Source organism: Microtus oregoni, unplaced genomic scaffold (assembly GCF_018167655.1).
Source record: "Microtus oregoni isolate MIOR12 unplaced genomic scaffold, Mior012 000000F_ref0000247, whole genome shotgun sequence".
Classification (NCBI taxonomy): domain Eukaryota; kingdom Metazoa; phylum Chordata; class Mammalia; order Rodentia; family Cricetidae; genus Microtus; species Microtus oregoni.
The window spans coordinates 30346609-30357942 of NW_024543059.1; the positions used below are offsets into that span (position 1 = coordinate 30346609).

General features: G+C 46.5%; 1 protein-coding gene across 1 annotated transcript in view; it reads right to left on the reverse strand.

The window, feature by feature from the left end:
- The window catches only part of Nipa1 (NIPA magnesium transporter 1), a 30172-nt gene extending 20292 nt beyond the window's left edge, over positions 1-9880 (reverse strand). Inside the window, exon 1 of the mRNA XM_041648626.1 lies at positions 9702-9880. Within this exon, the coding sequence (XP_041504560.1) occupies positions 9702-9867 (166 nt within the window). The 5' untranslated portion in view covers positions 9868-9880. The remainder of the gene's footprint in view (positions 1-9701) is intronic.
- Between the last annotated feature and the right edge of the window lie 1454 nt (positions 9881-11334).

An 11334-nucleotide genomic window follows, 5' to 3' on the forward strand; every position in this document is an offset into this window, starting at 1 on the left:
AGCAAACAAGCCGCACGCATGCCCGGATAATACATAAATGACCCATAATGATAACAAGGTCCCAATCTTGATCTCTTCTGGAACCTATACCTGGGCCCAGCTAGCTCCGCCTCATTTCCAAGTTTGTTTGTTTCTACCATCTAAGGAACCATCTCTTTTCCCATTCTGTGTGTCTTTGTCCAAATCACTGTTTGCAGACTCAAGAACCTGGTGGTTTCAGCAGATGTGCTCTGAGCCTGTAACCCCTGACAACTGGGCAGCTGGGAGGAAGCAGGAAAGGCTCTCAATGTTCTCTTCCTTAGCCGAAGTACCTACCTCAGCACTATTCTCTCCTTCTTCAACCACTTGGAGATGATGGAAAAGTGCCAAAGAGCATCTGATTAGAGTCTGGGGAGTCCAGACTCACACACGCTTTTCTCACCTTTTGCTTCTACGGTGCCCAAGTTTGGTCCCTAATGCTATGATAGAGACCAACACCAACACCAATGTATAGAGGAAAGCTTATTTGGCTTACATTTCCCAATCACAGTTCATCATGGAGAAACAACAGAGCAGAAACTCAAGCAGGAATCTGGAGGCAGGAACTGAAGTAGACGCCAAGAAGGAAGAGTGACTACCGAGCTGCTCTTTATGGCTTACTCAGCCTGCTTCCTTATACAACTAAGGACCACTTGCCCAGGGATGGCACTCCACAGTGGGATGGGCCATTCTACATCAATCATTAATTAAGAAAATGTTATACAGCCTTACTTACAGGTCAATCTGATGGAAGCATTTTCTCAGATTAAACTAGTAAGTGGTTATGTGGGAGAGTACACTGGTAAATTTATAGAAGTTAGAAGATACCTTCCCAAGGACTTATGCACACATGGACCTGCCAATCACCCATAGGCATCTAGCTGGTCATATGGCCAACAGAGACGGTGATGGGTCACATGACCAGACATGGTGGCAGCACTTCCATGAGTACAGTGTTGATAAGCGGCGGGCACACGGTGACTCATGGTCTCCCAATGCTACAGGGTCCTCTGAGTAATGCCACAGCCCCAAACTTTCTCTTACACCACTAGTGCTCACCCACCCCCACTCTTTCCTCCTTCCTGCTTCCTGGAGGCCACTGGAATGACAGGGAATGTCAGACTTATACAGGACTCAGGGCCAGCCATTCTCATCTGCACCCTCCCCTGGAGATAATTCTCCAGGACCTACTCCTGACCCCACACTGGGGAGGGGCAACTCAACCCTGGCATCTGTAGGTTCCCAGCACCTGCCAGCTTCACATGCTGACACAACCTGGTGACTCCTAAAAGACCTTGCTCCCACTTTCCTACCACCAGGCTTTACTTACTTCTGCTCTGTCATAGGCTACATTTCTCCTGTCCATTCACATTAGGATATGGATATAATTTCCCAGGTAATAAGACATCACCTTAGGGGTGACGTCTAAGGAATTCTGCTCACTGGCATCAAATGGCCATCTAAAAGCAAAAGCCTTGGTCGTGCATGCAAGCAAGCTGCTTCTCTCCACCTAGCCATCTACAAACTCGAGTGGGCGAGCATTCCACCCAGGTAAAAGAACCTCAGTACAGACACATTCAAGACTTAATCCCGAGAGAGAGAAACAACGTAAACAACTGCTTCAACCCTTAACCAAGGCAAAAAAGTAAACCCGGAAGGACTGGAGATTAAACCTGGTGTTTCTAACTGCACGGCACCTATGGTCACACTCACCCAGAGATGCCCGGGTTCAAGGGACAGGAAGGAGAATGCTCTTACCCATGGGATCTCCTTGAGGACTGGAGGAAACAAAGGGAACATGGCTTTCCCATGTCAGAAGCTCTGGTACTTGTCTCTCCCGCCTCAGGATCCTTATGGGAAATCTGCCTTCATTTCCCTTGGACATTACAACACATCTTCAATAAACAAAGGAAGTTTGATCCTGAGAACATACACGAAAAGAAGCTAACATTTTACTGGAACACCACAGGCCTCAAAACAAGCTTGGTGATGGGGAAACCCAGCCAAAGGATACAAGTCTAGACTACGACAACATTCTGCTGCCAAACTTATTCTGTGGGAATTAAGGGAAAAGGTCTGACGGGTTGTAGTTCAGCCCCTTGCGGTTCTCTACCAGGAAAGGGGGCTTTTTTTAATGCAAAAGACCATTCCTGTTGGTGTCCAAACCTTGTTTTTCAAAAAGAACACCAGAGGATACATAGAGACCCTGTCTCAAAATAAACAAACAACAGGCAATGGGATTCAGTGAAATATCTTCTCCCATTCCATAGAGGCCTGCCCCTGCCTCCATAGTCTCCCATTTATTCCACATTACCAGCGAAAAGGACACAAACCATACAAAGTGAGGTGCCTAGACTAGTGGGGACAGTTTGAGTTCCTTTTCAAGAGCAAATCTCCAACACAAGAAACTGGGGAGCATTTCTGAGGAACACCCGAGTTTACAACTTATTTCTGGACCTTTACCTCATAAACTTACATGGAAAGACTTCCACTGATGCCTGCTGACTTGCTATATCGTGGGAGGAAAACAGAGAATCCTCGAGGATACTTTAACAAGGCACGCAAACAATGTATTTAGTAAAGTTCTAATGACCACCTCCCAGAACAGGAAACCACGAGCTGGGGTTCTAAATCCTCATCAGGGAATCATAGGTAGAGGTGGATGACAGAAAAACCTCGCTGCAGGAAGGAGAAATTAAATAACTATGACAACATCAGAGAAGATACTTGCAGAAAGGAAGAAAAGCTTGCCCTTTTTCCTAACAGGCTGAGACTCTCAGGAATTCAGCAACATGGACCCTACATTCTCCACAGTAGACACTCTTGCAGGGGTCAACATTTTATTAGCCACTAGCAACAGACTTTAAAGAACGCCTCAGAATCTGGAGATGCGACCACACAGCCCTCACACTTAGCTGTTGGACATGGCTCTTCATGTTTAACAGTCAAGGTCTAGAGGAAGAGCAAAAGGAACAGATGATTACACTTGCCCTTGAAGGCATTGGTCAGACCTATCCATAAGACCCACATAAGCCTCAGAGATTTCCAGAGAGAGAGGGGTGGGATTCAGGACATTGGGCTTCTAAGAGCACCAACTGCTACCTCCCCCTCTTGAGTCTTCAACATGTAAGGACCAGGAAGTCTAACATTGGAAGTGGACTGATGCTGTCTCAGAGAAGGAAGGACCTAACTCCCAAGATCATGGCCACCTTACAGGGCTGAGAGTGCCCGCGGAATGCGATTAGCTCCTGATCCCTGCTGAAGTACCTTGAATTATCCTTGAAGAAGGGTAAGAAGACTAATCTGTCATAGGTAGTGAAGCCACTCACTTGATCCTTATCTTTCCCTGGAAACATATCTTCCTGATCTACAGATATAGTAGGGGCTACAAGGAACCCCCTCCAAGATAGTACTTTACTGCCTCCGGCACCCCTCAATTTGAAGACCAAGTTTTAAATCATATATTCCTGACAGTCCCTCAGTGTCCTTCTCCCATCTTGGGAGGAGACTTTGTGAGCTACCTAGGGGCAATCTTGTAACTCTGGAGGTACTTTAGAGATATGATAACCCGGGCTGGAGAGATGGCTCAGCGGTTAAGAGCATTGCCTGCTCTTCCAAAGGTCCTGAGTTCAATTCCCAGCAACCACATGGTGGCTCACAACCATCTGTAGTAGGGTCTGGTGCCCTCTCCTGGCCTGCAGGGATACACACAGACAGAACATTGTATACATAATAAATAAATAAATAAATAATAAACTTGTCTAAGAATCTGTGACTGGAGAGGTGACAGGTTCTAATAGGGCACCTATTTAAAAAAAAAAAAAAGATATGATAACCCTAGCCTCCAAAGCAGCCCCATGAAAGTGAACCTGGCTCTTTGGGATACAAGGATCCATGGTTGAACTAAAATTTCTAGGTCTAGTCAAAATCCACTCAAAACCTGTGCTAAGCTTTCCAATCAAAACAGACCCATTATAGAGGGAAGCTGAATTAGAAATCAGCAAATCATTAAGACTTTTCGCCAGGGGATGGTGACACAGGACTTTAATGCCAGCACTCAGGAGGCAAAGGCAGGCGGATCTCAGTGAGTTTGAAGCCAGCCTTGTCTACAGAGTGAGTTCTAAAACTGTCAGAGATACATACCCTGTCTCAAAAACAAAACCAAAAAAAAATTATAAATTAAAAAATATTTTATAGAACACATCTTGCTGGTCCTCTGCAGTGAGATGAGTTATTATTGACCAGCTGTGCTCTTGTTCCCAACACCACTGAACTGTACACGGGGAAACAGTTAAGGTGGTGTATCAGTTAGTTTTCTTGTTACTGTCAACATCAGCCTGGCAGGAAGCATCACAAGGGAGGAAGGTTCCATTCCGGTTCACAGTTTAAGGAGATACAGTCTGTTGTCCCCGGGAGGGCACAGGCGGGTGGCGATTTAGCATTGGGAGTGTATACTAGCTGTGTTAAAGTTTGAGTGTGAACTGCCCCCCCCATAGCCACATATGTTCACTTGGTCACCGTATGGTGGCACAGGGCGGGTTATGGACCCTTTCGAAGGTGGAGCCTCTCTGGAGGGAGTAAGCTACTGATGGGTAAGCCTTGAGACTTTCTAGCACAGCCTGTTTCCTGTTCATTCTCTGTGTACAGTTCAGTGGTGTTGGAAACAAGAGCACAGCCGGTCAATAATAACTCATCTCACTGGCGGGGGGGTAGCACATGCCTTTAATCCTAGCACTCAGGAGGCAGAGGCAGGTGGATCTCTGAGTTCAGGGTCAGTGTAAGTTCCAGGACCTCCAGGGCTACACAGAGAAACCCTGTCTCAAAACAAATCAAAATAATAATAATAATAGTAATAACTCATCTCTAAAATGCTAATGACCTAGAAATCTTCAGCTCTATTGTTGTGAAATATTCCTTTACACTGTGTGAAGATACGTTATTATACTGGTTTAATATAAAGCTAAATGGCCAATAGCTATGCAGGATTTGGGAGGAATGGGGCAGAGAGAATGCTGGGAAGAACACAGAGTTGCCAGCCAGACAAGGAGGAACCAGGAAAGCAGCTTGGGCATTGCAGAGTAAAGGTAACTAGGCCACAAGGCAGAAAATAAATGGATAGATACAGGTTAATTTAAATGACAAGAGCTAGTTAGGGACAAACCTAAGCTATCGGCCAAGCTTTCATAATTAATAAGAAGTTTTGGGGTGGCTTTTTGGGAGCTGGCTGGCGGGATAGAAAAATCCTGGTACACTATGAGCCTGTAAAACATTATTCCCCATTAAAGCTCTGACTTTATTGTAAAGGTAACTATTGGTATTACTTTCCATCTGTCCATAAGTTTGGACAGCTCTGGGGATATCACATGGTAGTATCCTTTTAGGGTAAGTTTATTTCACTACACAAGAATGTCCTCAAAAATCCATCTATGCTGTAATGTGACAAGTTTTCCTTCTTCTCAAAGGCTGAATGATACTCAGTCTTAAAAAGATCATGCCTTGCCATCTGCTCAAGTCTGGATCTAGAATACCTGAGGTCTTTTTTGGCATAATCCAAGAAGCAGAACTGCTGGGTCAAATTGTAATTCTATATTTAAGCAGCTGCTTCATTTTACATCCCCACTAGCAATACACAAGGGTTTTTAATTCTCTAATTCCCAGCCAATACTTGTTTTACATGTCCCCATTGGCAGTTAATCTTGTGAGTCAAAGGTAGAAGTGTATGGCGTTCTTGATTTTCTAAAAGGAAAAGTATTTATTTATTTATTTATTTATTTTAAGATCAACCAGTTGTGGCTGCTCTCCAGCATCCTGCACAGATGTGAGTAACTAATTATGAAACCCCCTCGGCCAATTCTTAGTAGCTGTCTTTTCTGAGCTTGCTCCAGGCAGCCCTGGCCCCTCTTTATCATCATTCTTCCTGCCCAGCCTCTCAGTGACAACCAGCCTCTGCCCCTCCTCTAACTGGTTATCGCCATGAAAGTTATGGATACCAAGAATGTGTTCTTTTTTTTTTTTTTTTCAAGAATGTGTTCTTATCAGACTCAAACAGATCTGGAGCTGACTCATGCCCACTGGCTTGAGGTAAGTACTTTCTCGAGTCCTACTAGAGATTCCTTTTCACAAACTTGAGTGATATGGCTTCTCTTCTTTTCCAAATCACTTACGTATCTGGCTTTATGAGACAGGTCTTGCTACACAGTCCAGTCCAGCCTTGAACTACATAGCCCAGGCTGGCTTCGAATAATCCCACCGATTCAATCTCCTGACTAATAGGATTACAGCGTGCACGACCACACTCAGTCAATACAGCTCATTTTCAACATTCAAGACCACCTCAATTCAGAGACGATTTCTCCAGACAGAACGATGCTGGCAAGAGCCCCTCTACCATTGCGCTGATGTCAACACTTGCCCACGTTTCCAAGACCAATGAACCCCATACTATGTGTAAATTTCTCCCTTTCTGTCTTACCACCCCCAGGGCCCTCCCCCATGCCTCAAATCTCCTTGAACATACTTGGGATTTCCTGTGGCATGCCTAGTCCCTTTACAATGCTCATTAACATTCTGAAATAATATTTTTGGAGAATGGCTGGTTGCTATCTACATAGTCTTATGGTTTGGACCTTAAATGTCCACCGAAGGACCATATGCTAATAGTTTACTAGCTCATGGTAGAACTGGGAGAAAATAAAATCTTTAAAAAGGAGGACTTAGTGAAAGGAAGCTGGATTATCTGGCACATACTTCAGAGAGACTGTGAGACTCTTCTTCCTCTCTGCTTCCCAGTAGCCCCAAGGTATACAGACTTCAGTCAGTATATTCCAACACCCATAATACGCTATGCTGCCACAGGCCCAACGCAACAAACAGACACCTCTAAAGCTATGAGTTCAGATGAACCTCGCCTCTTTTTAAGTTGTTTATCTCAGCTATTTCCACAGCACCAAAAGGCTACCAAAGATTGAAACCACACTTGCCATCCTATCTACAAGTTACCTAGTCCTTCACAGGCAACCCCTCTTCCATGGGGCTCCAGCTCCAGACATTTGGGGCAGCCAAGGGATATTGCTCAGCTGACAGAGAGCTTGCCTAGCACGCAGAAAATCTCGAGTTTGATCCCCCAAACTCATCATAAACAGGGCACAGTAGGTCCACACTTGTAATCCTAGCATTTGAGAAATGGAGGCAGGAGGATGAGAAGTTCAAGGTCATCGTCAACTACCAGGTGAAAGCCACAAGCCAGTAGGTCCCCAGCCCTCTCCCTGGAAGAACTACAATTAGAATTCAGCCTCCCAGAAGCTTGTACTTCCTAGAAATGCTACCACCTGTCAATTATAAAGGTATAATCTTTTAAAGAAACATAGTTCTTACACTATAAGAAACCATAAGGCTTCGTCTGCCTCAACCTGAGAACTTGGCCTTTATGTCTCACCTCTCTTTCTTTCCTCTTCTATTTCAGTTATTGATGGCAGGTGCTCTGTGGGTCATTAAGTAGACACAGTAAAAGATTATGCAGAGTTGGTTTTACTTTTTTTTTTTTTTTTTTTTTTGGTTTTTCGAGACAGGGTTTCTCTGTAGCTTTGGAGCCTGTCCTGGAACTCCCTTTGTAGACCAGGTAGGCCTCGAACTCACAGACATCCGCCTGCCTCTGCCTCCTGAGTGCTGGGATTAAAGGCGTGCGCCACCACCGCCCGGCTTGGTTTTACTTTATTTTATCGGGGCGGATAGATTTTAAAATGGTTGTAGCTTCAGGATCTATAATAGTCCATAGCGTAAGAGTTTCAAAATTTATCTGTTAAGCAAAGTAGATTTACCAAAGCAAGACTAAGTGTCTGCCTTTTACCACCACAAGTAAAGCAATCTCAACCAGCAGTGGCTGGTGGAAAATGAGGAAATACAAAACCAGTGACTATTATATTTCCACTGTGTGAAAAGGCACAGTATGGACCCATGTGTGACCGCACACAGCTGGAATCCCAGATACTCAGAGTGTGGAGGCAGGAGGATCATGAGTTTGAGATTAGCCTGGGCTACACGGAGGGAGACTGTTTTCTAAAGTACATACATACAAACAATAAAATACATAGTTTTTAAAATCAAAAATCCATGTTTTTGGTTTTTAAAAATATGCTTAGGATTAGACCCAGAACTGCAAAAACAATTTGAGTTTTTTTGTTGTTGTTTTGTTTTGTTTAATTCAGCAGTCCTCTGGAACACAGAAACTGAGCTGAAACAACACATTTACTCTTGCTAGCTGATTGATTTCTTTTATTAATGTATTTTTCCTAACCGAAGTCGGCACCCAGATTTTTCCTTCTGGCTAGGAGAGCTCCTCAGCTTTCACAGCCTTGGTTAGAAGACCGGTCAGGTATTTTGCACGATGTTCCTCAGCTGATGTTTGTGGGGTTTGTCATGTTTCTCTCAGGGTTAGCCTGGAGTTGTGGCATTTGCAAGAATACCTCGAGGGTAAAGAGCCCATTCTCACACAATCCTATCAAAGGCACAAACGTGTTTTTGACTTTTTGGTCACAACAAACACCTTCGCCCAATCCTGATGCCTGTCCAAATTGACAGACGGTCCCTAAGTGAAGGTGCCAAGTGTATCAGATGTCTGTACATTAGAGACACATCTGCATGCTTGGGAAATCACACTTGGCTTAATTTAGGTTTTATATGAGGATTGCAAGGCTTTCACTTCGAAGTTAATTTCTCTCAATGATTGCTGGTTTTGTATTCTCACTCAAGGCTGTCAGTCCGTAGTCTCTTTTCTGCAGGTCCTCGGCTCGCTAGCCAGGTGAGTCAAAGTTTCAAACGTGCTGTGAAACAGTAGCTATCAAGTGTCTTTGCTTCCCACACACTGGCGGCCCCTCCTTACTTCTAGAGATCTTGAGATTGTGGCCCCAGAAAGCTTTGTTTACTTTCCCCTTCAAAGTATTCTGCCTCTGTCATTTCAGTGCCTGTCACAGGCCTCTCAACACAAATGACAAGCCATAGACAAAGAAGGGCTCTGTGCCTCATTCCACTTCCACATTAATAAGGAGTGGTATCTGGTGGCCTGTGGACCCAGGCCCTGCTCCGCGGGCCCATTTGCACTTCTGTTAACGTTTTTCTTCCCGCTTCAGCTGGCTGAAATGTCAACCAGAGGGAACTCAACTAAGAACCCCTGGGGGCAACAGCCGCTGGGAAGAACAGACCTTGCACTCAAGGTGAGAGTGGACACCTCAGTGGCGCCTGCCTGCACATCCTGCGTGCCCACCGCACATCCTTACCTCTTCACACCGTCTAGGGCTCTCCCAAGAGCACCCCAGGCCCGGACCCCAGCAAGGCAGGCCTGACTCCACCCACCTCTGGATCAGAATAGGAAGCTCTGCCTGACACTAGGTGATTGCCGGCCTCTGGGCAGCAGGGCTGCAAGCCGAGCACCTGTTCTGGTGCTCGACTGCGGGGTGGGGGTGGAGGACTGGACCGGACCGAACTAGGCATGGGCCAAGAAGTCCTGTGAAGGGCTCCTGAAAGAGTGAAGAAGGCCTCTCCGGCCTCTGAGAAGGGGAAAAGGGCCTCGCGGGACGCAGCGATGATGCCTGCGGTGCAGCCGGGAGAGCTCGCCCGTGCGCCGCTCACCGGCTCCCGCAACAGCAGCAGCGTGGCACGGACCCCCGCCCGGCCTCGGCCCGCCCTACCTCGCCTTTTAGCGCGCACAATGCCCTTCTTCTGCAGCACGAACGTGGACCCGTTCACCAGGCTCGACACCACAGCCACGCCCAGGCCGAGCGACACGGCGGCGGGGCTCGGGCCGCGCGCCCCCTCCCCGGCCGCCGCAGCGGCCGCCGCCGCCGCAGTCCCCATGCCGCCCGCGCCGCCCTCCGCTGCGCGTGCGCGCCGCGCCCCACGGATCGAGAGCGGAGCTGAGCGGGCGGGGCGGGATTGGAAGCCTGGGGTCGGGTGGCGAAGGCAAGCAAGGTGGGGAGGGATTGGGGGTGGCTGGGAGGCATGCTGTGGGGACCGAGGGTGAAAGGGCTTCTGAGGTCGGCGTAGAAGCCGAGAGATAATTCGGTGGAGCGCGCTGGTGCAGTGTCTGGGGCAGAGAGAGCTCGCTCTGCAGTATTCAGAGCCCAGGGCCTCTGGCGGAGATGCTCTGTCCCCAGCCTGCACAGGTCCTTGGAACTCCCATCCTAGCTACCAAAGAGATGCAGTCTTCACGTCGCTCGGCTTCCTGGGAGGTCCGCTGCCTTTGCTCTGGATCATTGACCTTGTGATCATACTGTATTATTTTATTTTAATTCTTAATAAAGTACGTCACCATTATTGGAGAAAGTTATTTTGACTCACTCCGCCAACTGTCACCTAAGTATTGTGGGCGTTTCCCACGTTTTCAAAAGCAATGCATATTTTTTTTTTAGTTATTGAATGATACAAAGTAGTCTATTTCCATATTCTCACGCAATTATTGTTTTAATACTGTATGATGTCCAGATGTTGGTTGTTAGATTGCTCCAAATGTTTTCTTTTTTTTTTTTTTTTTTTTTTTTTTGGTTTTTCGAGACAGGGTTTCTCTGTGGTTTTGGAGCCTGTCCTGGAACTAGCTCTTGTAGACCAGGCTGGTTTCGAACTCACAGAGATCCGCCTGCCTCTGCCTCCCAAGTGCTGGGATTAAAGGTGTGTGCCACCACCGACCGGCTCCAAATGTTTTCTTGCTTTGTTTTGTATTTTTTCTTATTTTAAATCATGCTGCTAATGAAAGCTTAATTAAAAAAAAATCTTTTGTTAGTCGGGCTGTGGGGGCCCACGCCTTTAATCCCAGCACTTGGGAAGCAGAGGCAGTCTATCCCAGAGTTCGAGGCCAGCCTGGTCTACAGAGTGAGTTCCAGGACAGTTAAGGCTACACAGAGAAACCCTGTCTTGAAAGGACAAAACCCAGAAACTACTGAATGAGATTATCCCATAAAAGTTGTTATTCTCATAAGCAAGGCACAATGAAACCATTGAACTTGGGTAGAAAGATAACTATTTGGAGACAAACCGCCAAGCTGACTCGGAGACTAGAGAACGCCACCCCAAGAAATAAGCCATGTCAGTTTTATTGGGAAGGTAGCTGCAGCAGGAGGGATGCCGGCCTGAAACAGCCTAGGGGTTAGTGTAGGCGATCGGATCTGTTGTAGATAGGGTGGATCTGAAACAAGATGCCTTTCCCTGAGGTAGTTGACTGTTCCTCTTAAACAGCGGGGCTGGGTTGAGGTTTCTGTTTACCCAAAAACAATTCCTGTGTTTACTCGGAAAGACTCTGGCCTGGCTGGAGTTGCTGTCACAGGACTT